Source organism: Penicillium diatomitis (assembly GCF_028827545.1).
Source record: "Penicillium diatomitis strain IBT 30728 chromosome Unknown utg000001l_segment0_segment0, whole genome shotgun sequence".
Classification (NCBI taxonomy): domain Eukaryota; kingdom Fungi; phylum Ascomycota; class Eurotiomycetes; order Eurotiales; family Aspergillaceae; genus Penicillium; species Penicillium diatomitis.
In genome coordinates this window covers 1,715,756-1,741,972 of record NW_026623173.1, presented here as the reverse complement: position 1 = coordinate 1,741,972, position 26,217 = coordinate 1,715,756, and the positions used below count along the sequence as shown (strand labels likewise).

General features: G+C 50.8%; 5 protein-coding genes across 5 annotated transcripts; 1 reads left to right on the top strand and 4 right to left on the bottom strand.

Annotated features, from left to right (window-relative positions):
* Nucleotides 1-11,908: 11,908 nt before the first annotated feature.
* On the bottom strand, nt 11,909-12,199 carry N7539_000507 (uncharacterized protein; the record flags this gene model as incomplete). Its single annotated transcript, XM_056930111.1, has 1 exon — nt 11,909-12,199. The coding sequence occupies one exon, from the start codon at nt 12,197-12,199 to the stop codon at nt 11,909-11,911; it is 291 nt and encodes a 96-aa protein (XP_056794404.1).
* A 487-nt stretch (nt 12,200-12,686) lies between these two features.
* On the bottom strand, nt 12,687-15,721 carry N7539_000506 (vacuolar protein sorting protein DigA; the record flags this gene model as incomplete). Its single annotated transcript, XM_056930110.1, has 3 exons — nt 12,687-12,771; nt 12,844-15,436; nt 15,508-15,721. 3 exons carry the CDS (start codon nt 15,719-15,721, stop codon nt 12,687-12,689), a joined length of 2,892 nt encoding a protein of 963 aa, XP_056794403.1.
* A 654-nt stretch (nt 15,722-16,375) lies between these two features.
* N7539_000505 (ubiquitin C-terminal hydrolase family protein) lies at nt 16,376-18,924 on the bottom strand (the record flags this gene model as incomplete). The annotated part of the gene is made up of 5 exons (XM_056930109.1): nt 16,376-17,505; nt 17,565-18,210; nt 18,265-18,633; nt 18,695-18,778; nt 18,853-18,924. 5 exons carry the CDS (start codon nt 18,922-18,924, stop codon nt 16,376-16,378), a joined length of 2,301 nt encoding a protein of 766 aa, XP_056794402.1.
* A 958-nt stretch (nt 18,925-19,882) lies between these two features.
* Nucleotides 19,883-21,134, top strand: N7539_000504 (mitochondrial 54S ribosomal protein uL5m; the record flags this gene model as incomplete). Its single annotated transcript, XM_056930108.1, has 3 exons — nt 19,883-20,133; nt 20,245-20,937; nt 21,011-21,134. The coding sequence occupies 3 exons, from the start codon at nt 19,883-19,885 to the stop codon at nt 21,132-21,134; spliced, it is 1,068 nt and encodes a 355-aa protein (XP_056794401.1).
* Nucleotides 21,135-21,569: 435 nt separating this feature from the next.
* N7539_000503 (STE11 family mitogen-activated protein kinase kinase kinase) lies at nt 21,570-24,484 on the bottom strand (the record flags this gene model as incomplete). Its single annotated transcript, XM_056930107.1, has 4 exons — nt 21,570-23,861; nt 23,936-24,087; nt 24,151-24,224; nt 24,294-24,484. The coding sequence occupies 4 exons, from the start codon at nt 24,482-24,484 to the stop codon at nt 21,570-21,572; spliced, it is 2,709 nt and encodes a 902-aa protein (XP_056794400.1).
* Nucleotides 24,485-26,217: the final 1,733 nt, after the last annotated feature.

Genomic DNA, 26,217 nt, shown 5'->3' with positions numbered 1-26,217 from the left:
ACTGCACTCATGGACTCATGTCCTTTGACAGACCAAGTTCCATAGGTTGGAAACATTCACCGTACAACTCCGGTGCTCAGGGCTCATAGCTGGGTATGTATATGTGAATGGATAACTCTACTTGAAAAGGCAGTTCACTCATATGGTCCATGGCTACGGCTTGTTTGATTTATATATATGAAAGCCTGGGAACGAGCCTGAGCGGTGCACACACAAGGTCTCCTCGCAACCGGGCGCATCCGTCGAGACGGGTATTGTATGCCGTCTGGCGGATCACGCTGGACGGGAGTAAGGAACCCAAAAATCCACTGACGAGCGAGCAACAATCCGAGGTAATAATACAGCGAGACTGTAAGTATACATCAACACGCCGAAAAATCAAAGGGCCAGGCTTACGAGGGCGTCCTCGGAGGGTCCTCTCTCCGAATGACTGTTCAGTGTTCCCAAGGTCCCAAGTCCCAACACTCCAAGTGATTCCGCCTTCTACCATCAGGTAACTACACGTGGTACACAGCACACATTACACATTACATAGTATGTTACTTATGCCACGTATATGATTAGTACTTAATTCAAAGAAAAGGAGCTCAAGGCCGAAGTTCTGACTTATGTAATATGAACATTGGAATTGTGCAGGAAAACACGCACTGATACGTGCAGTATGTAACGGCTGGATTGACCTCCGTGCTTCGTTGTTGTTCTGCGCAGCTCCTGAACCTTCCAGGCATTCCAGGGGCCCAGGAAAGCCGTCGCGATCTCGCAGTCGCACCTTCAAGGGGGAACCTTTCTATCATTCTCCATTCATTGCAATATGTGTACTTGAAGAATTCCACCGATCTGCCGGAGTGATGACTTAAGCCGTGTGTACGCTGGGGCAACCACATAGAGTAAATACTAAATACTAAATAGCAGTATGAGACAGGCAGCCATCCACCTGCCACCATAACACTGTTCTGGGAAATGCATTCCATGTTTGACATGGAGATGAGGGTGTGAAACATAAGTGTACAATTCCTCGAGTAAGGGCGGACCTCTTTTTCTTCCCTTTACATCAAGACTCATTGTTGGGGTTCATGGAGGGTGTCCATTTTGTTAGCTCCGAGTCCCGACAGCTTGTTATCCTGAACTTTATGTGAAGTCAAATCCCCTCACCATTTGACTCCTGGGAGAAGCCGGAAGGCTATCAGAAATTCAGAATGGGTACAATGCAGCCTGGGGCAACTAGTACAGGTGGACATATATGGGGGAACCCACTTTTAGGGGGAAGCAGCCCGGCAAATGGACGGGACCTGCAGTGGTGCACAATGTACATTGTACGGTCACTACGGTGTAAATTTGGTCTCTTGTGACTGTATAATTACACAATCACACATGACTCTATTGACTATCGACTAAGGTATATACTATACAGTATACAAAGTTATCTAACTTATGAGACCATTACACCTTATAGTTATACATTACCAGGATGGTATGGTATGGGTCCATGATACTGATAGTAGTACTACTACTAGTCGTCTACTCCTAGTGGTGCTGGGGTTGGGTCAGACTAAAAGATTCGGCTGGTCGGGGGGTACAGTCCAAGGTCCCCAAGAGGACATCAGACCCAAAGGACGAAGACCAGACGCCCAAAAGGCTAGATGGCCTTGTAACTCCGAAAGCCCTAGATCAGAAGGACGAGCGCGTACTGCTGCGAGCCGACACCGCCTCTCTTTCCCCCCTCCCGGTACCACGGGTACCTGGAATGATCGATGACTGGGAGACTGGGCGGGTGACCAGAAGACTCACAGTACCCGCTGTTGGGAGACAGTGCCAGGCCTGAGTGAAGTCACAGTCACTGCCCCAGTACTACCACGGTACCTGCCACTGAGTCACACCACCTTGGGCCAACATGAACGATCCAACTTTCTCTGGATCGCATGACAGCGCCAAAAAGAAATGGCTCCTGCCTGAAGCCAGCGAGTCGCGACCCGGAGCGGGTCCCGGTGGCGCGCTAGACTTCATGCGGTGGGCTGCGCAGCGGAGTCGAGGGCGATCACGAATCAAGTGACACTGCGGCGGCACTATTTCCGGTCTGCATGACGCCATGGATTAGGAATGGCGTGATTTTTGCTGATTGGTGTGTTGCTGGTGTTCTAGCTGCGCAGGAGGGGCCTGTAAGCTTCTGGTTTTTGGGTCTTTGCTTTCAAGGTTGGTTGCTGCTGCCGCTGGTCTGCTTTGTTTACTGGCGCTTGACCTGCTGGCATGCATGTGGCTGCGGTGGGAGTGCCAGAAGTTTGTCTGTTAACTTTGGCCTGGCTACATATGATTCGTGAGGACCCATAACTTTGTTGGCCGTCGAGATAACGCGTTCTCTGTAGCCCGAACAGTACTACAGTGTTGACTGTGAACTTGGGAAGTTGTGAAGTATACACTTGGTCCCAACAATCATGGTCTTTGAATGTCGGTGCATTATTCCGAGACTTGGTTCGCATGTTGTCTAACATGAGGGAATAGCGGAATATCAGAAATAATTAGAACTGAAGGTCGGGTCTGCCTTAGTGACTGCCTCTTCGTTTCCTATACAATGGGTTGTATATACCAGGTAGGGTCAACCACAAGTCCAACCTAGTACTACTACCTTGGTATTACTATCTACTAAGGTGATTTCCTGTTCTCCAAGGTGATCCCACGCCTGTTTGCTTATCAGGAGTGAACATAAGGTCCACACCTATATGACCTATATCATACACAATTAAGTAGCCGATGCGACCGCAGAAATTCCTCTTCTAAACCCTGATATTGCGCCCTTTCTTGTATATTTGCATACCTACCAGGACGTAAGTCACCTTATCGCTGGTGCCACCCGTCGCTCATCGTGCAGAATGATGGGGACCAGCGGGGCCTCTAGTTCAAATATGTATCTAACTACTCTGTACACAGATCATGTATCACTCTTCCCGCTAGCCTGTCTTTCTGTCGATGATATGTGGGACTGCCCCAATTTTGATTGACAATCTACGCGCCAGCATGTACCATAGATAGCAACCTGTCAACGTCAAGGACCCAATCTAAGCGCTACACATCTCTGACAGTTTGATCGTCCTGGCCTGGCCCCTAGACCCCTCCTTCCATCGAGAGATGGGGTCTATTATTTCTTCGATCGTCATATCCCAAGGTCCTCACTGCAAGGTACCTATCGCCAGGACTGTAGCCGTGTGACTGTACTGCCATCGCAGCGCCGGTGTTCCATCTCCTCCCCTGTCCTCCACTTCCCCCGGGTCGAACGCCTTCATGTCGCAGAGTCATGTAGCTATCATGATCGAGGGTTGGCGCGCGGCAGTACCCAGGTGTGAGACAAGGGGATCATCAGAATCCTGGCCACAAGGCAGCTTTGCGGGGTGGATGTGAAACCCCCTCACCCGCATGGTGTGCTTAGTCGAGTCGGTAGTACTGTAGTACTCCGGAACTCCCTGTAGTGTAGCACTATTAGTGATGTAGTCAGTGTACGTGTAGTAGTTACTGTGGTGCGGTTGCTTCCAGATCAAGGGGTGGAGATGACTCGCGACTCTTAGGGAGCCGAAGAAGGGGGCGGGGGGTTTACGCAAGACAGTGGCGCCAACGTGCTGACATTATCAGAGACATTTCATGTTGGAGACTAGAGTTTGACATTAGGGGGTCTGATCAGTTATCGGACATGCTAATAACATCACACCTCGCCGAATTTAAAGATTAGTAAGTATTGAGTACTTGAAGGTATGATAATATCAATCTGCATGAGATGCCTTACTAAATAGGTAGAGATGACTGAAGTACACGCGTACAACAGTAATGCACCTCGTCAGTTAATCTAAGTAAAGCACCGCTTGTGCTTGCTGCATCACGCACATCAAGACCTGGAAACCGGAATGCATCCTTAAATATGCATTCCAATTGTATCAGCAATGACAGGATGTACAGCCTTGGTGTGAAACCGTGAAATACAATAATATCATTGTATATTCATTTTGTAAGATCTGACTGTCTGGGTAGGTCTCTGATACTCCGGAGATCTCTTCGCTACCATCAACTCCCTTGAGACATGTATATCTCTGATTGAGCCTAGGAGGGTCAGCAAAGCACCATCACTCCCCTAAAGCCCTGAGTCTCCATAGCCAAGTCCACTAACTTTCTTAACTTAGGCCATATCCTGCCCTACCGTCTTGCATCCCGAGCCAGGTCAGGAATCATTCCCATAGGATAACACAACCACCCTGATTCTGTACGCCTGCATGGCCCACAGCACGGTCCTTCTTCCCTCTCCCCTTCCCACGCTCCAAGTAGGTTCCAACCGTCCAGCATCGAGCCCAATGCAGATATATACATGAAGCGGTGAAGAGTTTGCACGTCAACCTCGTAACACGGACTAGCTCTGCTAATGCCCAGCCCGGCCGTTATGATGTTCCAGTTCCAGTTCTTCCCCTCTCGGGACTGACCGCTCCCCCTGCGAGACCTATGCCCGGCACGCTTCTTTCTCATCTGGTCCTTGCATGACCCGAGCCGAATGGATCGAGAGTCTCACAAATCCGGGCATAAACCTAACATGCCTACTGAGGTACATTGCACCTGAAGTACAGTCTCCACTATCAACCGTCTGACCAGACGCTTGCTCCTGCAATCGAGTGGATTCGCCGTCCGATCAGATGGCCGTGCAGTTGGGCATAAACATCTCGAGGGCGAGATCATGGCAGCAACAGATGCAGGTTTCCAAAGAGTCGTTGACTCATTGCAGGTGGATAGGGGGTCTTGATGATTCGATATGATTCTACACCCTGGCTGTGGACTAGAGGGTGCGGACCGAGGAAGGTGTCATTTACACGAAAGGAGGTGGTGCCTACGAGGAAATTGAGCGACGAGGTATGGCTGGCTTGCCGTGCGCGGGAAGAAGAACAGGTAATCGAGAACCAGACAGTAGCTTCAGGTACCTACTACCTCACAAGCATCGCGCGATGACCTGGTTTCTGAATTCTTTACTTCTCAACGTTTGGGTCGGTTCTATCCAGTATCCACTGCTATGAAGTTCTGAGGATCTATCTGGTGACGGTCCGGATAACGAGACCATCGTACCAAGTCCAGAACTTGACGATTGAGTACAAATAGCCACCTGAAAAGGAATCATCGGTGACCCGTATTAGTTGCAATTTTCGCACGTCATCACTTGAAATTGACACAACTGTTCTTGATGGTCTCGAAATGTCTATGGGTTGAGCCTGTGAGATGGCCCCGGACAAGGGCCTCGAAGTAGTATTGGGTGCACTATCATGCAAAAATACATTTTCGGGAAGAGATGGGGTGCCCGGTGCTTGTCGTGCACGACTCAGATGATGTTGATCGAATCCAGTCCCACGTCTGTTCTGACTTCCGCTGGTCTTCCCGTCAATGTTGATTCTACACTCCACATCCAACATTGAAATTATGTAGATACGAGGCACAATATAGCCATCTCCCTTGTGAGCAATGATGTTTGACCTTGAACCTGATGGATCCGCGTCTGGTGGATACGCTAATTTAGTACTACTACTACTACTACTGCTGCTGCTACTTTTTTCCTACTAGTCCATCCATTTTCGCCTCTTAGACAAACATGGTGGAATCTTCCAGTGTTGCACGACAACGGAAAAGGAGCCCGTCAAGACCACCGTCCACGGGTCGGATAGCACGGGGGCGAGAGTAGAGGTCAAATGAACCAAAGTATCTAGGTTACCTAACTATAGGTAGGTACACAGGAACCAGCTGCCCTGAACATTGAGTCATTGATATGGCACAGCATGCCAGCAATCGGGTAGTACAGTAGTACTCAGCTTCTACTATCACACTTGGTACTTGCTGTACTGATGATGGGTCAATGTTCTCGGGCGCCTCGTGTTGATCGATTGAGAGCGTTGATCACAGAAAAACACATACTGCAAGATCAAAGTTTCACTCCCGCCAACCGGTGTCGTGTGCGTCCCATTTGTCCGCCCAAACCTCCAACTCCTCCCTCCCCCGTCCAGCTCGCTGCACGAGGCCGAAGACGGCAGTAGTATAGACTTGATCAATGGCTGTCATGCGAGTTCAAATCTTGGACCTTGAATCCGAAGGGTAGATTAAGAAGAGGGGGACGATTGCTTGGATGGTTATTTCCAGGCTTAGGCCAGTCGACAGACTGGTTGTAGCGCCGGGTTACTTGTAGATCAGGGCTGGATCTACGGTGTGCTTGTCGGTTCCATGATATGGTGAGTGTGGATAGGTGGATGAGGAAGCTCTTAGGAGACTTGAGCTTCGGACTTGGTGATGTAGACGGTGAGTAGCTAGCTATACGGCATTCCTGTCCCGACTCGCCTTACTTTCCGGTCTGAGCAGCATAGCCTGACCTAGTACGATGTTTATACGAATTGAATAAAACCACGTGTGAGAAAGTCAAGAGCCGGGAACTTTCAATTAGGGCGAGGGCGAGAAAAAGCAAAGCCAGCGTGTATGAAAATCTCTGACCACACTTTGTGCTTGTCTATCAATTCCCGAATCGACGACAGACAGAGTTCCATCTTCATGGAAAATTGCCCTTTGCAGCACTGCAGTGCTGGTCTTCCTGCTGACCCTCACATTTTTTAAACCTCAAACCAAACAGATGCGTTCTACATGACCAAGTTTGTGAAATCTTTTCGGATATGGTACTGACATCTCGCCTGATTGAGCTTGACTTTCCATAGGTTGATTCCCTAGACACTAGACCCGGCAAGATGGCGTCGTTCATTTCCATGTCATTATCCGATATAGACTGGAGCATTTGGCTGTAGCCTGTCTGTCTGGGATCGTCACTACGGGTGGGACCTCATCATGACGAGAACTGTCGAGCTATTCACGCAATCACGATACGAGCGTACGCACCTGTATCTTTGATTGAGTCGCGATGTCATGCATCTCATTCTTACAATGATATGGATACATGCTAGAGCCTGCTCGGAGTCATTCAGTATGTGGTTGCCTCTTATCGATGATCTGTATCTACGCCAATCACCAAAGATAAGAGGCACGCTGTACGAAAAAGTCAAGATCGATAAGCAAGAGAGTGATGTATGGTTGTCGACAAGAATGAGGCACGACCGATAACGGGAGTGCTCTACTATTCGCATGTCCAGGACCCCCGCCAGTATATAAGTGTATAGGGATCGGAACCAGGGACCACTTGAGTCTTCCCCCCGCCGGACTCGGTCGATCCGTCCGAGACGGTCGTGCTCAAGTCTGGTTGCCCTTATCAAGTTATCTAGAGTGATCAATTGCACCGTCCACTCTTCAGATCTTCCCGGAGTCTGGAGAAGATGGACCCTTGTGAAACAGACATCGGGAAGTTTGCAACGGTATGGTTAGGTAGGTACAGTACTCGAGGCGTCGAGTGCGTCGAGTTCACGACTCGCGAATGACTCGAGTCGAAGTGCTTCTTTACCGGATCGTATCGTCTCCAATCCACGGTAGACCGCTTATCACCTAATTTTGCGCCTATCAAGAAGGACCCACCCCCGCACCCCATCATGTGATGTTACTACTAGTAGGCTAGTAGCATCCAGAGTGGATATGCGGTCCCAAGCAAGAGGGTACTTGGTGAGAAGGAGAGAAGCACAGGGTGAATGGATGTACCAATGGATGTACCATCTGCAAACGGGTAGGGAGTTTAGGGACTAGGAAGCGTGGACATAGTCGTGATTATTTTGTACGGGCTCGGGCAGTCAAATTGGCGATCTGCCACCCTTGTAATTTGGTCCGCGGTCTCCGGGTAGATCCATTCCGACTGTAATCATGTACTGTCCCTCGAGGACAATAGAGCTGGAATTTGGAGTGGCACGTTCAATCTGACCTCCTATCATGTAATCATCTTGCCTTTGGTCGATTGCGGTGATGGATAGGGTCGATCTCCGATAACTTCCGAGTCGGCCCATCTTGTTCGCTGATTATCTACAGACAGCATGCAATATTGCAATGACCTATCTCTAGGTACCTACACTCTACACTTCTACAGTAGGTATACGTAATAACTTTATAGGTCCTCACTATGTGGCCTTAGTGACGGGGAATACTTCCACTACTTCCATACTTCCACACCTCCACCCATGTGCGTAGATAGTACGATAGAGCATCACTGATCGCTCATTCCGGATCGATGATAACACGCAGCATGATGAACAGTCCTCTTCGATTGGGTATCTGACTGATAGTCTCCCGTCATGGTCACTCCCTACTGGCTGTGATTCGTATGAGATCACACCTTTGCTCAGGAGGTTCTCGGGAGACGTCTCCTTTGGGCCATTAGCCGATGATGCCGTCGTGGCCCATCGTCGCACATTGTACGCTGTACATCGCACAGTAGCAGTAGTAGCTGTAGTGGTAGGAGTGCACAACAGTCGAATTTCTGCTCGTCTCTCGCATCTCTCCATCACCCGAATGACGACTGATTGACATGGCCATGATCGCATCACGATCCCTCGATAGGCCCGCCTCAAAGGGAAAAAAAGGATGGTAGATGGACGGAAGAACGGTGGAGGGGAGGGGGAAGGATTCTAGATGCGAGTCGATCAGTCTAATCCCAAAGTCAAAAGGACAATAGGAAAGGCCGAAGGATTTGTCCAACGACTCCAGTCCGGCTGGGTCGTTTATCGTCATCATCATCAACTCCCGTCACCATCACCCCCACAACCATCATCATCAGCGTCACCCACTCGGGGTGTTGTGAGATCCTCTTGTGTTTGTTGACGAGCGCCGCTGATCACTCGGGATAAACGATCCGAGGCTTCTTTCTGGGTTTACACTCTGCGCTTGTAACTTCCCTTTCGCCTTTGCGTACGTGGTCTTGTTGATTATGTTTTTTTTTGGCCCAGCCACTTGGTGATTTCCATTTTCCATTTTCTTTCCCCCTTCCCTTTCGCCTTTGCGTACGTGGTCGCGTGCCGTCGAGCTTGGACCCTCCACATCGCACAGAGAATGGCCATCTGCCATCTGCCACCTGCCACCTGCCACCTGCGCTGTGCTGCAAGTGAGTCGTACAATTTGTTGAGAGTGGCGGAACCGTAAACGGAGGAAGGAAAGGGTGGGAGAGGGAAAACATGGACTGTCGCACATTTAGACTCCAGATTGTGTCCAGTCTTCCACACTCTATCCCTCTTGCAGTTGCCGCAACCTGATGAAGGCTGGTCCAATAGACTCCAATACTAGAATGCCGCAGTGCTCATCCAGGAGGAGGCAGAGCACAGCTGTTGTACAAACCACAGTAGTAGTAGTATGTCCATGCACATTCCATCTCGCGCAAAGGATCCACTTTGTGGCCTCCCCCCGCCCCCCGGATTTTGACCCCAGATTGAGGAAGATAAGGATAAGAGATGGAGTATGACTCGGTGGGAGGTGGCTGGCAGGGTGGGAGATAATCAATCCATCCTACCAGCCTCTTCTTTGCGTTGTGCGATTAACGTCCAGAGCTATCTCCTGTCAGTAGACAAGTCTGTGTGGATGGTCTCCATAGCTCAACCGAGTCATGTCCTCCTACTCGAGAGAGAAGATGGAGTGTTGAACCGAATGAAAGTAGTGCGGGGGAAAGGCTGTCGCTTGCTGGGTAGCGATCTTCCCAACAACATCCCAAAAATGATCCCACGATGGGGGGGTGATGAACTCTGCCTATCATGCTTTCTGTCCCGATAGACGTGTTCCATCTCAACGGACCACACTTTGCACCGTTGCAGCATCACAGGGTACCGTACGGTGTATAGTAGTACGTACACTGTCTCTAGGCGCTTCAACTTCTCCGCAGCTATCTAACGCTTATTGCTGATGGGCAAGAAGACATCGTAGGAGCCTCATGGGCATTGTGGCACCCCTCCCCCCCCCTCCAGCCTCGAAATGATGAATCATGTGGAACTTCTCCGCGTCCTCTATTCTCCGCACACCAGCCCTTGTTGGGGATGGAATGGTTCTATGGTCTTCCAGAGCCATACTACCATAGTACGACAGCACTCATTCCTGCGTGTCAGTCACAAACAGGGTCCGTAAGGGAGTGGAATCGACCAGACTCTCATCTGACCAAGGGCCTGACATCAACGACGAGTTCCAAAAGAGGAACATGGTAAACAACCCCAAGAAAATTCAGTCGCCCCTAGCCGAGGTTGCCAAAGCAATTGGAACTTCAAAAGACATGTCAGTACTGTAACTTACGCAGTATGACACTACTGACCAGTGACTAGTAACTACTAACAGACGAACAGTAACACTGACTAGTGACCACTGACTACGGACTACTGAGGTAATAGGTTAACTGGGTTCACCGGGTTGTGACCAACACCAGACATTCTCCATGACTGTTTACGGGAGGCACAGGAGAATTGATCAATCAGAAAAAAAGCCGTGAATCAGATCGTGCAAGACAACAGAGACATGTCCAGTTGACTCGGCGACGGGTGGAAACCTCGTACAGCATACGCCATACAATAGAAGATGTATTGTACATACGAGACATGTCCAACAACGGCTTGCATCCAGACATGACAGGCTGCATATCGGATCCTGTGAGGAGACAGGGTGAGACCTTGTTCGCAACGTCCCTGGAACCGAGAATCCTCGGACACAAAAGACATCGATGCCAAGATTCAATTGAGCTTGTGCCATGGAAAGGGCAAGGGAGGGTGAATAGGGTGGGCCAAGATATCAAGTCCAACGGTCTCGACAGGAGATGCATGCATTCGCGGATGTCTTGTCCTTGCGCAGCAAGATGCCGAGTCCGATGCACCATGCAGTGCATCTTTGTTTCTCGATCATGTTAAGGTGGAGGCGATGGCAACATTTGCCATCGATGCAAGGGGTCTAACAGAGGTCTTGCAGAGGTGTTGAGATCCACCTGTTTTGGAGAGTCGAGCTTGCATGAACATTTGTTCAAGTTTATTTATTTATTTTTTTCATTCTATGGAGGAAGGGGGGGGGGACAGAGCAAGAGAGATAGAGGTGTAAATCTCAAACTGGTTTGTGCGTCAAGCCGTCCACGGTGACTTGGAGCCGACATTGGGAAAAAAAAAGCAATCGCTCGCTCGACCGACATCTATTAGGTAGTTAGGTAATACCTAAGTACTAGGTAGTAGTTTAAAGCGTACCCTCTACGGACTCAAGTCGAGACTGCCGTTTCGAATTCCACCACGGCCGATATACATACCACGGGCATATGGAATGGGCCATGGGTACATGATACTGCAATGCCCGGACCTGACCGTCGATCATGCTCTTTCATACGCAATCATGCTCGCTCGCCACTATGGCCGCACATCCGCCAGACGTATTACATTCAAACTCAGAGTCTGTAGTTGGATCTAGAATTCGGTGTATACAGTGCACTTCCCACTCGGTGCGCTGTACTCAGGTACTAGACTGGCAGATTCATAAGATATCAGATCTACCGTTCGCGCAGCTATTCAGCAGGGTAAAGTAGAGAGGTTCAACAACCCTGACGTCGGGATTTGATCACCTACTGCATATCCATTTGGAACGCGTACACTGCATATGACCCTCCATGGAATTGATATCACTCTTACTCTTCCCGTGAGGCCGGCGGCTACTGTTTGCGGCGCGTCTGCGCCTGAGCTCGCCACCATATCGATGCCGACAAGGTACTATTGTACAATCCGCAGTGCGTTTGATACTGCGACTTGCAGATACTGTACTACCAACCTTGGAAGGTTTGAAATGGTTGAATTTTCTTGAGAAATCTTGTGATATTGAGCCTTATTCACTTTTCATGTGTTCATATTGCAGAAAGGCACGAATGCAGTATCAGATTCCAGCGTCGCGGAGTCGCATCCCATCATACGCTATTCGTCCCACTCTCTGCATCGATCACAACAATCATACATCCAAGCATTGAAGCGCAGCTCATAATCTGGCGACGTTACTCAATCATGTAGATGAAGCATACTAGGCGGAGATGAAACGACGCTCTGCCAACCAAATCCCCGGGTGCGGGGGCTTTTTTGGCGCTGCCCATGACTTTGGTCTCAATCCGAGTCGCCTGTTCGTCCTTTGAGAGAAGATATTTGACCATTCGGACGTATCGGTAGCGACGCGTAATCGATGGAGCATTTCCAAGCCATAGACGGTCGCGAGCACGAGAAGGGATGCTAACAGGTCGATCCACCTTCCGAAGTTGGGGCGGAAGCGTCCGCGATGGGAATCCCCTCATGGTTAAGAAATAAATCTAGTGAACCTGCTCGGTTGACCATAGCACACTGGACGACCAGGTCCAACAGAATCCGACGCAAGAGGAGCAAGGTCATGTGGCCGCGTTGACTGCTTCCAGTGTCCTCAGCAGTGACTAGGCGTCTTATCCATTCTACGAAGAGAATGGTTATTCTTCACGAGTCTCCTCCAGACTCCGTCGTCTCATCTCGTCTCGCGAAAGCTTGAAAAACTGTTCCGCACATTGCTAGCAGCATTTTTTGTGAGGGAACTTCGGCCGGGTATATACATACAAAAGTAGAGAGATGAACACGGGGGGTATTGCAAACATCAGTGAAGGGCATGCATCTTATCAATTAAAACAAAAATCGACCGCTGTAGACTCATGCAAACTCTCTGAGTCATCTCCAAGTCACCTTCGAGTCACTCATCATGTAGGGTCGTAGTCATCGGACGATCGCCGGTGACCAGGAAAAGTTCTTAACCGGTACTTAGAGAGCCCACTCATCGACGGCATCCGAGGAGCTGATGAAAGGCTTATCGATCTGTTTGATGGCGTGATCTCCACAGAGTATGCTATTCGGATGTGTTAGCGGGCTAATCATCGCAAGGATTTTATCATCAAGACTTTCCCTTGACACCACTTACCAGGCCTCCGCGATCAGTCCATCCAACTCTTTGACAATTTCCTCCCTTCGCGTCGGTGCAAGATCCCCCGTGCTCATCTGCGCCTGCAAGTCTCGAATATATTTCTTCTTACCCCCTGCTCCCTCCAAGACCTCTTTGCCAAGACAGTCACTGTGGAAAGCATGCTGACAAGGGAAGACGAAGAACTGACGGCTTAGGAGAGGTAGCGAGCAAATCCAGCATTTCTCACCAGGTTCCACAACCGCATATCGTGTGTCCAAGTGGGCGATTTCCGAGCGGATCTGATGCGCAGTCTGAGCCGAGTTGTCCATCTCCTGTCGCAGCTCGTCGATGTGACGCGAGTATATCTCGAGTGCAGTGCAAATCTCATCCTTGAAATCGTCAATCACGACAAAATCCGGGAAGAATGGAATCAGATCCTCGATATGCAAAAGTTCGCAGCGCCGAAGAAACTCAATTGCGTCCTTGATGCCCGTGCCAGGTTGTTGGATCTTTTTCTCGGCTACAAGTAGCCACAACTTTTTTCGAAGCTTGTCATTACCCTCAGGTCGGTCGGCCACAATCGCCGCCAACTCAATATCGTTGCTTTCCAAAGCCAGTTCAACTGCCTGCAGGTACTGGCCCATGGCGCTGTATATATGGACACAGGACTGCACGCGCTTGTGTTGGATGCAAAGCCGGAGCGCGAAATCTGCATCGTACCGAGGAGGTGAGGACGACTGTGACTGCAGATAGTTGAGCAACCCGGACTCGGACGTTGATGAGCTGGAAGCATGAATCGAGATCAAAGTGTTGTGAACCGCAGCCGAGGGGTTGGGATGATTGACTATGATAAAGTTCAGATATCGCACCGCCTGATTTTGACTGAGGGAGACGTTGGCTGTCTTGTTATAGTTCAACATGGCGGGAATGAGGCGTTCAGGATCAAGATTCGTCTGCCGCATCAAGATTTCCACCAGTCCGGTTGCAGCGTGCGTCATCAGCACGCTGCTATACTTGTAGAACACGTCGGGCTCGCTTTGGCGTTGGAGAACATTCAAGGCTTCCGTCCACTTTTCTCGTTGAATCCAATAAGATAGGACATAATTGTGGTCATTGATAGTGGTCGCAAAGAAAAGAAGCTCCTGTTCACGGCCATGACTGCTGATAATATCGTAGACGGTCTTTTTATCGAGATCAGACTTGTGTCGCGTTACAAAGTCTTGAAATTCAGCCTGCGTTTCATCCAGCTGATTTTGGACTTGGCCCTCAGTCGCTCCCTCGGTCAATTCCGCTTTGGTGGCAATACTGTCATCCAGATCATTCAACTTGGACATGAATAGCTCCACAAGCCAACTTGCAACCATAAGCCGCTGCATAACAGACGCTTTTTTGTATGTCGAGAGTTGCGATAGCAGGTACTTCCGAAGCGCATCATATTCCTTGTTGTCCACCATTGCGAGACAAGCTTCTTCGAACCCTTTGCTGCTCTTACCCCAGACCTTGGCAGCTTCGAGGTAATTGCCCTTTTCCGCCAAGTAGTCACCAGATGCCTTGAGGACAGCGTCACGCTGGGCAGAGCCATGAGCATACTGGAGTGCCTCATCGAATTTATTCCCCTTGAGAAGGACCTTCCAAACATCCCTGTCCTCGTCGTTGGCTACGACTTCATAAATCGCCTTGCTTGTGAAAAGCCAGTAGGTATTCTGAGTAAGATCGGCCAAAAGCCCCAGCGAGCTTTGCCGAGGTTCCAGCACGGCCTGATCATACACGATTTCCTCATTCAAACGACTAGCCGCGACCACGCGCCCCTCGACAAGAGCCAGGACATGCCAACGAGTGAGTGTCATTGCAGTAATGGGGTCTTGTATCATCTTCCTCACTCCTCGAGCGGAAAGAGTCGCGGGATATTTTGACCGAGGAAGCATTTTCGCATTGTCAAACGGGTTACCTGCAGAGAGCGGACCATGGTAAATTCCCTCCGCGTTCAACCATGCGAATTCTTTCTCTGCTTGGCTGTCGGTCTGGTGGCTGCCCGCAATCGACGATGAGTTGACCATCAGCGAAGACGGCGCAGAGCTTGAGGAGTTTGCGCTCTCGTGAATTAGGGCGGTCTCGCGTTGGAAGAGATCAGCGTATATGGATCCACCCGCATCTCGACCGTGCCTTGTTGCAGCAACCACCCGGCCCAAGAAGTAAATCAGCCTCCCACATGTCGCCAGCATTACTTGTCTCGACTCTGGGTTCGACGGGACCAGCTCAGCGCTGATGCCCGTCACGGGAGAGCCATCCAGCACCCTGTACACCACAGTGACATATTTCTCCTCGCGCCGATAGAACTCGGTTGACGGTTCAATGTATGTCTCGTAGACACTTCCATCTGTTGCGCCTAGGAGAATCTCACGGGTGGAAGCTGTAGGGAGAGACGGGTTCCATGCCACGCTTTCAATAGAAACACCCTTGAGACGAGATAGCGCCTTTGGCTGGCGCGATTGCGTGTGAAGGTAGTAATTCTCCCCGAGCGTCGTTGTTATAATGAGGTGTGATGCCGACGGATCCAGAAACATGCGCTGAATCAAACCGGTCTCGGACGACTTCTTAGGCAGATCAATGTCTATCGCGAATAGCCGTACAGTTTAGCTCAGATGTAGTGCGGATCGAGGGTAGCGGCGATTCAGCCCTTACCATCAATATCTTCTGGAGAGTCGAGGTCAATTCTAAGGATTCTCCCTGTTGAGAGTGCCAGAATGAGCACGTTGTTCGCGACCTGGGCAGCAACGAAATCCGCTGCGATGTCGAATTGCAGCTGTACCCGCTGCACATCGAAGATAGGCAGAGACTCCGAAGCCTCCGTCAGGCCATTCGGAGCCACATAGTTGCTGGGTCCATCCAGCGCCATAATATGCAGCTGGCGCTTATATCATTCCGGTGTCTGAAGCCTTCGGTCGGAACGCACTTGGTTTAGCTTTACAGGAGCTTGATCGTCAGTCGGCGGGAGAGGGACGCGGAGCTGAGCTACTGTACGTGGGGATGCGGAGACCATGACTTTGCCTGCCTGAGGCAGAATGAATCCCGAAGAGCAGCACCGCTCTGATGGGTTATGTCGTATTGCAGAAGCCTTGGCTACGAAGATGTTTAAATTCTACCTTTCCCCTTCTGACCAGGTCGAGTAAAATGATATCGTACGGTGAACCTACAAGAATAGGACGTCCTTTTATGCTGTCACAGCGATGGCGCAACAATCTGTACGTCAGTGGTTGCTGGCGCAGAAGAATTGCAAGATACCGAGGCGTAATTGAATGTCAAGGAGAATAGAAGAGACTGAACGATGATTTTGAAATCTATGCATACAGTAGGGGGTATCATGGAGACGAATGCAGTAACAAGTCAGACATATAGGAAAATTTCGAACGCACAAAAAAAGAAAGTAAGGAAAGAAAAAGAACCAGAAGAGGGAAACGGGAACAGGACCGAGACATGAGAAGGCTGAGCGTCTCCTGTTGGCTGGCAGGTAAAGCCTTTTCAACGGACAGCTCAGGTGCTCAGCGCTCACTCACATCACAATGCACTCGCGATCTGGCTTCCGAGCCTTATCCTTGGTTCGGTCCTTCGATTTGCCCTTGGGGTTGCGATCCTTGGCCTTTTTCTCCTTGCCATCGAGCCTAGTTGGCCCAGGGCTGAGATCATCCACAGCAGGCTCATCAACCTCAAGAGCAATATCGTCAGCCTCTCCATCGCCATCGCTGGTGAACTTATCACGGCTCAAGCGGCCGGCAAAGCGAGAAAAGGTGGACCCAATTCTGTTGTCACCGGTTTGGCTACCGGCACGGCTGCCAGCAGTGCTCTTGGTGTGCCGCGAACTCCGACGGGAAAAAGTGAAGGAGGCACCGCTGCCTGCTTCTTCCATCGGCGCCAGTCTTGGCGACATGGAGGGCATCGACCGGGGAGGCCCAACGGGGACGGAGTCCGTGAACACCACGCTTGGACGTCTCTCAGCATTGGCGAGCGGCTGAGTCACGTGATCGGGACTAGTGATCTCAAAGCTAGGTCGAGCTGAGGTGACATTGTCGGCCGCGATGCCTTCTGTGTCAACAGTCAGACTCGAAAGCTTCCGACACACATCACCCATCTCCCCGTCCAAGGTGAGGTCGGATGCGAGCGACGAAGCCTTGTTCGAGGCATCAACGGGACTTGGATCCTGATCAATTGGGAGGATCTGATAGAACAGAAGGTAAGGCGATTCTGCCTTCAGTGCCTCCTCAATATCAACCAAGGTAACCCGCTCCGCCGCCAGATCGTCAAACCGCATCCAGTTTCTCGGTGCGTCTGCACATGTAGGCTGGGCCCCATTTCGAGAACCAGGAGGTATGCCGTCCTCAGTCGTTCCTCGGACCAGCGCGATGTAGTGTCCCGAGTCGACCGAATTGCCTCGGTGACACACGACAGCCTGCAAGGAGAGTTTGAAATTCCCGTAAATTGGAGCGTCGCCATCCAGGTTGTCATCCTGAATGAAGTGAGGAAGCCCAATCTCAACAGGAATGTCAATGTACGTGTTAAGTCGTACAGCTTTCCCATTGGGTGTGAACGAATAGCGCTTCAGACACATGCCCAGGATAGGGCGCTTGGCCGAGAAGTGCGCGGCAACCTGTGCATCATTTGTAGGCGTGTTGTCCGTGTACCAGGCTGAGAGAAATTGATATTAGCTGGTGGTTCATACGCATACGCAGAGACGATGGACTTACGAATGAGACTGAAGAATTGCCATGCAGGCATCATAACCTCCTTCCGAATGACACCCCTTCTGGGACCTTCCGGTGCCGCTGAATCCGGAACCTGCTGTTGATTCTCGCTAGAATCAGGGATGAACCTTTCGCGGACAATACTGTCACGTCGACCGAGCTTCCGCGCATCCGTAGAGTCCGCGGTACCGGAAAACGACGACCAAGGACTTGCTCTCTCAGGTAGAGGCGAAGTTGATTGGGCAGGCGAATGATTAGGCGTGGCCTCAACTTCTTCAATATGTGCGCTGAAGCCTTTCGATATGGAAAGATCGTCCACCGACTGTGAGCTGAGAGTATTTCGTCGCTCCATGTATCGCTTCACTTCAATGCGGTTGTTGAAGTATGCTTCCAGGCAATCTTCAAGAGTGAGCACATGGCCGTCGGTTGGCTCTGGTGGGATGGCCACCTCAAGAAGTCGTTCATTGACAAATTTGTGATCGTCACTGACATCCTCCTTGCCGGTGTGGTAAATGTCCATCTTCAGAGTGAGAAGAGGCAGCTCAAGCTTCTCCGTAATGAAAGTGAAAGCCTCAGAGGCATCTTGTTGGCGCAGCTTGGCTGCGTCTTCCCAGCCGCACTCTGCCAGAGTCTCCTGCAGAAATTTGGTCTACCCGTTTCTAATTAGTCATGATTATAACCACTTGCCCAACAAAAAACTTACAATGTCGGTAGTGATCAGCTTGCCCGCTCGCAGAAGGTTCACCCAAAACCTGAGACAAATGGCAAGCTTCCGGCGGGGCTCGTCACTGAAAGACTTGTATAACATAGCCTCAAAGCAATCCAAGTGTGCAAACATGGAAAAAAGCAGGGCATCCAAGTAGCAGGTGACACCTTGCCGGTTGACTGCGCCAAGAAGCTTTATTGTGGGGCTGTATGGTCGAATAACGCCTTCAATGGCATCCTCCAAGAGCAGAAGAAGGCTGATGGCTTTATCAACCTCAAAATTTGTGTTTTCAAGAGCGTGTCTGAAATGTTCAACTCCTAGTGTGCTGTACCCGAGAGAGCGAAGGTGGGCTTCGACAATTTTCACCTGAAGGCCAGGAGCTATGTCAGCATTGTTCTGTGTGATGAACATGGATTCCTGTCAGTACCTTCTTTTCTTGCTCGGTACTCTCATCTTTGGATGTAGATGAGACAAAGAAGTCTCGTAGTATCGGCATCAGCATTCCTGCAGTCTTCACAAGGTGTTCAGTCAGTTCTGTTATCAATACAGCTTGCGCTTTCTTCTCACTTGAAGACGCCAACGTACTTCATCTTTGGAGCTTCGAGCACCTCCTTTTTGCCGATCACGGCGTGTAAGGAAGCGATGAATGCCAGACATATTGTAGAGCTTGTTCACCAGAAACAGGATGTTGTTTGGAGAACAAAATTTTAAGAGAAGAACAGCATGCGGGGTTGAGTGAGGAGGCTCTGGGAGCTTAGTCAAAGCTCCAGAGTTTCCATGAAGCACGCGGGATGGTCATGGGCTGTGTATTTGAAGTAATGACAGTAGCATGAGATAATCTGAGTGTGAATGTGACCAGAGATAAGTTTGGAACAAACCCAAAATGGCCAAGGCACAGGGTGTTGACAAGAAAAGAGTGCACGACCGAAACGTGATGGGCCTAATCTGTCAACCGGCACTTTCATTTATCTTTCCGCGGGGCAGCTCCAGTCCTGCCAGGGCCGATCGGCTGAGTTGATCGCCTGGTGAAGAAGGCATCAGCATCACGTGGAAGTATAGACAACCTGACAGCACGTGTTGATCAGTGATGACTATAGGAAGCGGAAGAGCAGACTGGGGCGGTGAGCTGCAAAGTCTCTCATGGTAGACACTATAGACGATTGAATTGATCCGACATAAATGACCATGAATATCATGGTATCGATCTCTCTTGACCTTGCTTAGCCCTCATTATTCGAACCTGAAGCTGAAGCCGGCAATGATCGGCCGAATTACTTAAAGTTCGAAGCCCAGTGCGCCTAAAAGGAACTGGCCGTGTTTGCATCAAGAAATAGTCACAAGTATTGAGACAAGCCTCGGGACGAGAGTACATCCTGGATGAAGGTTCGGTGTAATGCCACGGGTCTTAAAGCATAAATCTCTTGATATGTTGTTGTTCAATGAGGACCAACATGCTTCCAACGTTCCATGCATTAAGTGGAGACCTCCTGGCCCCCAAAATCAGGCATGAAGCTTGGGTGTCTAGTCACATGATCTTCCGCTCCGATGCAAACAATTTTCCGCCCAGGGACGCCGGGGATGATCAATCCCCAGTCAAATTGCCGAGTCATACAAAATGGCCGTCAGGGAATCATCAAGACACCTGGCACGGTCTGTGCCTAGGGCATTTGTGCCCTGCAACCGCACACCGGCATTCCTTGGCCGCCGCAATGCCTCTGACGAGGCTCCAAGCCGGCGTCTGTCGGACCAACTGGACGAGCTCGAGACCGCGTCGTCCTTGAGTGCGACTGTCCCCGAAGATGTCGCAAAGTCCTTCGACCCGGTGGCCCGCTCAAAGGGTCGCAAGTCCCAGCTTCCTCGGTCTCGGTATGTCTCTCAGACATGTACCTTCGTGGCGATGAGTTCAATTTGATGCTGGTGATTTCGAGATCGGCTGCGTCCCAAATACAGTACGCTAATAGAGACCTCGCTTTCTAGCTACCAATTCCGTTCTCCCAAATACGACCGCGGTCCTCTTCACCCTCATCAACCTCCTCCTCCTTCAGATCCCTCCTCCCGTCTCTTTGTTCCTGGACCCTTCTCCCTTCCGCGGGCCCAGCAGACCTATAATGCCACCGTCGCGTCCGACATTCTGACCCTATGTTACGTTCACACACCTCCGGGCTTCAAGGCTCCTGTCAAGGCGCCTCGTCTGCGTGAGTGGGATGAGAGCTCTCCATACCACAAGAACCGACCTCTCCGCGGTCCTCGCGGTGGTGATGTACTCCGCTTGCTCCGCAAACCGATCAAGTTCAACAATATCCCCGAGATCGAGCGAATCACGATCCACAGCTACGTCAAGGGTGCTGCGCAGGAAAACTCAGGCTGGCTGCACGTTGCTGGTATGGCTGTGCAGGCCATTTCCAACGTCCGTGTGGAGACCTCCAAGTCCAGGGCTAGCGTTGCTACATGGAGTATTGCGCCCGGCCGTGACACTGTCGCTGTCAAGGCGGAGATGTACGGCGAGACCATGTATCATTTCCTCAGCAAGCTAGTTGATGTGGTTCTTCCTCGCATCAAGGACTGGCCGGGCGTCAAGGGCAGCAGTGGTGATAGCAGCGGCAATATTACGTTTGGTCTGGAACCAGAACAGGTTGCCTTGTTCCCGGAGATTGAGGTCAACTACGACATGTGAGTTCCATTCCGCGCGGTGCTTTGTTCTCAATACGACACCAGATTCTAAACTGACTCTGCGTTCCGACAGGTACCCTCCCAAGATGATTCCTGGTTGCCACATCACCCTCCACACCACCGGCAAGTCCGACAAGGATGCTCGCCTTCTGCTCAGTGCCATGGGCGTGCCGTTCTACGGAAAGATCGTGCACTAGATTACTGGCACTGAGACATCGTATCTTCTCGAACCTGTAACTTTATGAGTGGCCATCAAACCGGTCACTGCAACTTTCTACCGAACTGTGTACTATCCATTTATTCCTCTTTTTTTTTGATCTCAAGCGGATTTGCTATTAAGGGTACATTTATGTCGCGGAATATCCGCAATCATACTTTGGAGAAATATATTACTCATTTTTAAAAGGATTGAAGTTTGTACAGCTAGATTCTCAAAGAAGTGAGCGCTTGGCGATGGTGAGCAATCGACCGACACCTAGAAGAGACTTTTGTAGTAAAGATTGAGTAGTGTCAATTAAGAATCAGCAGCGCTAAGGTGGTTCAACGGGCAATTATCACATAATACAAGGATGAATCATCAATAGATTCAACGGAATCAATAAAATGATCAGTGTCACCACAACCAACCAGCCTTAAGGAATGGGCGTTGCTAGGAACTGGCACTTTAGTAGTTCGTCCGCAGTGGGTCGCTTTTCGTAGTCAAGTTGGAAGGTCATGTCTAGGAACTCAACAGCCTCGGGGCTAGCATGTTCCGGCGCAGGTGGACGAGCCTGATTGCTCCCAATTGCGAAAATAGCTTGCAATTGGCTACAATCTGGGAACGGATGAGCGCCAATGAACATCTCCACGACGAGACAGCCCAGACTCCAGATATCGGCCTTTTTGGTGTGGGCTGTTTGGCGGACGACTTCGGGAGCCATCCAGTAGACGCTACCTTGTAGTGATGGACGGTGCAAATGGCCGCCTCCGCCGCTGCTAGCCCGAGAGCCCAGGACCGTGGAGGCTTCAACTCGTTTCGAGATGCCAAAATCGGAAATTTTGACGCCACCCTTGTTGTCAACAAGGATGTTTGCGCCCTTGATGTCACGGTGGATGATATCTTGGCTGTGAAGGTAGGAAAGACCTGCCAGGATCTGTCGGACAAAGTTCTTGATAAGCGGCTCCTGGAAGGTGTTGTACTGTTTCAACATGGTGGCGATCGATCCACCCGGCACATATTCCAGGAAAATGTTCAGGAATTGGTCGTCTGTGGAAGTCCCGAGATATTGTACAATATTCGGGTGGTGCATTCCTTGAAGGAGCTCAATCTCATGCTTCAGCGCGGTAACCATGTTATTTTTGCGTTGATCAAACTCTGTGCCCTTGGTTGCTGATGGGATCTCGACCTGCTTGACAGCCATGAGTTCACCAGTGATGGCGTGGAGGGCAAGGAAGACACTGCCGAACGAACCCTCGCCGATAAGCGAACCCTTCATCCAATTCTTGGGAGCGAAATTGTTACCGGCCAGGAAGTCGTCCATGAGAGTTGTGTCGTCTTCCTCGCCGTCTTCGGCAACCAGTACGCTTAATCGCTCGTTAGATGATCCGCCATCTGTAGCGATTACGCTAGAGCTTTCGTCAATCATGCTCTGCCGTGAAAGGTTGGGCTCATCGGAGCCGCTGTCAAACGAAACGAAAGATTTTCGGTTCGGTTCGATGGGGGACTCTTCTTGCAATGGCTGTAGCGAACTTGACGCAATGGAATCTCGATATGAGGCCTGGGGCAGGTTGAACCTGTGTATTGATAAAGGTCGCGAGGCGCGAACTGCCTGTGCTCCTCCATGCGACTGATACCAAGAATCGGCAATGTTGGGCATTGGAGGAATATGAGGCAATGGTGGGAGTGGAGGCGCGTCTTTGAGACTCGACGCAACGCTGTAGTTGCTGACGACACTCAGGCGACTTGCGGCGCGGCTCAGACGTTGTGATCTTCGCATTGTTTTGGCAATGTCCTCTCGATCGTGACTGGGGAAGAACGATTGAAGCTCGTGAATGATCATCTCGCTGGGTGGTCTTTGGCCGAAGAAGGATCTCAGCTTGGTCGCGACATGATTCCGATCGGCATCGTCTATTGTCTGATCTGCGTCATCTGGCGATGTTGCTGGACGATGACGAGGACCCGCTGGAGAGAGCGGCTGCTTGGTATTGATGACATTCCACGACTCGCCAGTCAGCTGCTGGATTTTATTCTTCTGTCGAGGATTCGACTTGTTGAGAGCGTTTTGGTGCGTGACTTGGCTTTCGTCAAATGCAAGCTGCGATGCTCGGCGAAGCTCATCCACATCAGGTTCACCCGCGTGGATCTTGCGCAAGATCAAACGACCACGCTCGGATTTATTGTGACCCTCGCAGATCTCCATGAGCTCCGTCTCCGTCAGACGCCTACAATTCGATAGGTCTGGCTCCAGCCCGTCAAGGACATAAAAGCAGTAGTTTCGGTACTGGTGCTCTGGGAGTTGCAATTTCTTCAGGACACATATTATCACCTCATCAGGTGTTTTGCAGTGTCTGATGTCGAGGACCTTAGTTTGTCCTCCGGTATAGATGACCCGAATCACCGGGGAATTTGGCGGCAGAGGCCCCATCGTTAACCCATCAATACTGGGCTGGCGAGGATGTGCCGCGCTGCGAGCTGCATCACTGGGTATGCTTGGGTTGCGACCAGACGTTGAACTGCCACCCGAGGTTGGTTGATTGGAGTAGGTATCCTTACGCCAGTCACTGAAAGGAGGCGATGCCGACTGCGTCTGCTGCGCCGAGGACTTGCTCAAGTACCCAATTTCATCCTCCATCAGTCGAGACATTCGCCTGTTTTGAAGCCGGACAGAGGAGGCACCCGAGTGGTCCGAGGGAACAGCGGCTGCTTCCAGCGCAGCCAATGTGTCCTGATTCGAGATTGTGTGTCAGACTCTGGTCAAATTCGGCAAGTAACTCTACAGTTTCTGTTTAGTGTACCCACCATGTTCTTTTGTCGCGGGTTGATCACCGCGTGATTTCGCAGCTGCTTGATAGCAACAAAGATGCGGACGCGGTCGCCGACCTTTTTGATCCCCATTTCCTGCAAGATTTTCTGATCGCATTCGATGAGATTGTTCCCATTGAAATTGTTGGCTGTGTCGTGTTAGCTCGTTCTGGCCTGCAGAATCTCTACTACTGAGTCCCAGGCACACTCACCCTTGAAGATCGCCTCATACTGGCCGCACTTGATGCTATGCAGCCATGAAATCACCTGCTTCTCACTCCACTCCCTTGATAGCATCATCAGCACCCTGAACCCTCATCTGGCCGAGCATTGGACATCACAAATATTGTCTTACCGAACCGTTGTCAAGTCGTCCGGCATATCTGACAATTCAGACTTGGTAGGACTGCTGTAGCCGAACCCTTCCGGTGCCTTCGTAGCGGTCGTAGGACGCTGCGAACTGGAATAGAACGAGCTGGCCGAGCTTTGAGCGCCGTGGGCACTGGACGGGCCTAAGGTAGCGTACTGGGGTTTCGACGCCAGCATCATGAGGTCGTGCCCTGCTTGCTTCAGGAGTGTGCCTGGTATTTGCGCCGCGCCCTGGTTGTTCGGGCCGTTTTCGCCTAGGCAAATCGATCACCACCGGCCCCCTTCCTACCACAGGCCGTACGGGTTTTCTCACCCACAGATCGACGATTGAGGGCTGGCCACAAGGATGTCGGCGTCAGGTCAAAGCATAGTCCCAGGGATGTCTACTGTATGAATTGAGTTAGCGACAGTGCCCTGAATCTTGAAGGGATTGTGGTCACGCGGAACACCGGAGGTGGACTTGTAGCGGAGACGTCTGAGAGGGGGCAGGCCGAGTTTCTTTCGCGCCGTGCGGGTTCTTGAATCCAGCCTGACTGTTCCTCGCGACGGATGAGAACTTACTTTCCGATGTTGTGATGTTCGATACTGTGGGATCGGTCTCCAGTACCTTACACACGCTGAGGTTGGAGTGAGAGGGGGGATGCGTCCCGGTGGGCAGCTCCGAGACGGAGGTTTTAAGGCGGAGGAGGGTATCACCGGGGAATGGCACTTGAGGCGGGCCGAGAAAGGGCGATCGCCGGCCAGGTGAGGAGGGGGAACATCAGTGAGTATCAGATTCAGTGGATCAAGGGCAGAGCTCAATCTGGTTGGTACCTGGGTACTCGGCAGTACCTCAGACCCCAGACTCGTAGTGTGGCCCTGCAGGGAACCTGTTTGTACTTAACTTGTACCTGATAAGTCGGTCGTCGGTACTACGGCGGTTCCAAGAGCTCACCATTCCCCACTTGTTTCATCTCTGCTCGTCCAGTTGTCCACCACGGAAGCATATTTCTGATTGTCATCGCTATTTGCGACACTTTGGCACCAGCTTCTGCTGGATTTCTTCTGAAGTCGCTGTTTGAATTATTATACTATATTTCTCTGCTTTTTACCTCTCTTTCGAACCATTCGCTGACCTAGAAGACTGTTCCGGGTAATTGTCACTCCATAGTCCATAATAGTCCATACTGTCCATGCGTTCTCACTTGTTCTCACTTTTCAGGCACAGAGCTTAGTAAAGATGCGGGCGGCTCTTTGGTGTTTCTATAGTGGGCACTGGGCAGTTGGTTCCACCATTTGACCGATTTTGTTGGCTCTGCGGGCACGGATGCTCGCTAGTGGGCAGTCTCCAATTTTGAGTCCGTTCAATTATTGTTTGCCGGAATGAGGAATCTTGTATTGCATGCAAAAAGATCTCTCAACCCACCGATCAATGTGGTACACGCGGTGGGCCCTGAGGCTCCCAGTACCTGATCCCATCACAGTCGTCCATTCGAAGACTGATGTCTCGAACCGTTTGATCCATTCAACTATCCAGTGACTATTGCATTCCAGAGACAGGACAATGTCTAGCTTGAGTCAAATGTCAAAATGCCCGAGCGATGTATAGTGGAGCCATGTTTGCCTTCTACTTCCACATAGTTCGCGTTGGACGGTCTGTGCAGAATCCGAGCCAGCTTGTCACTCCGCATGCAATAGTGCGCATTGATTTCTGGAACCCCTTACGTCTATGACTTCACTTGACAAGCCATCTTTTGCTTGTCGGAGATTGGGGAAATGGCCCTTTCATTCTCACTAAAACGTCGGTCTTTGTCCCATTTACCTAGATTGAGGACTGGAACCGCCTTAGGCAGCATCAGTATTGCTACAGCCTTGCGCCGACATAGCTCGATTGTCATAGGCACCCTTCCCCTGTTGCGACATGAGCGCAG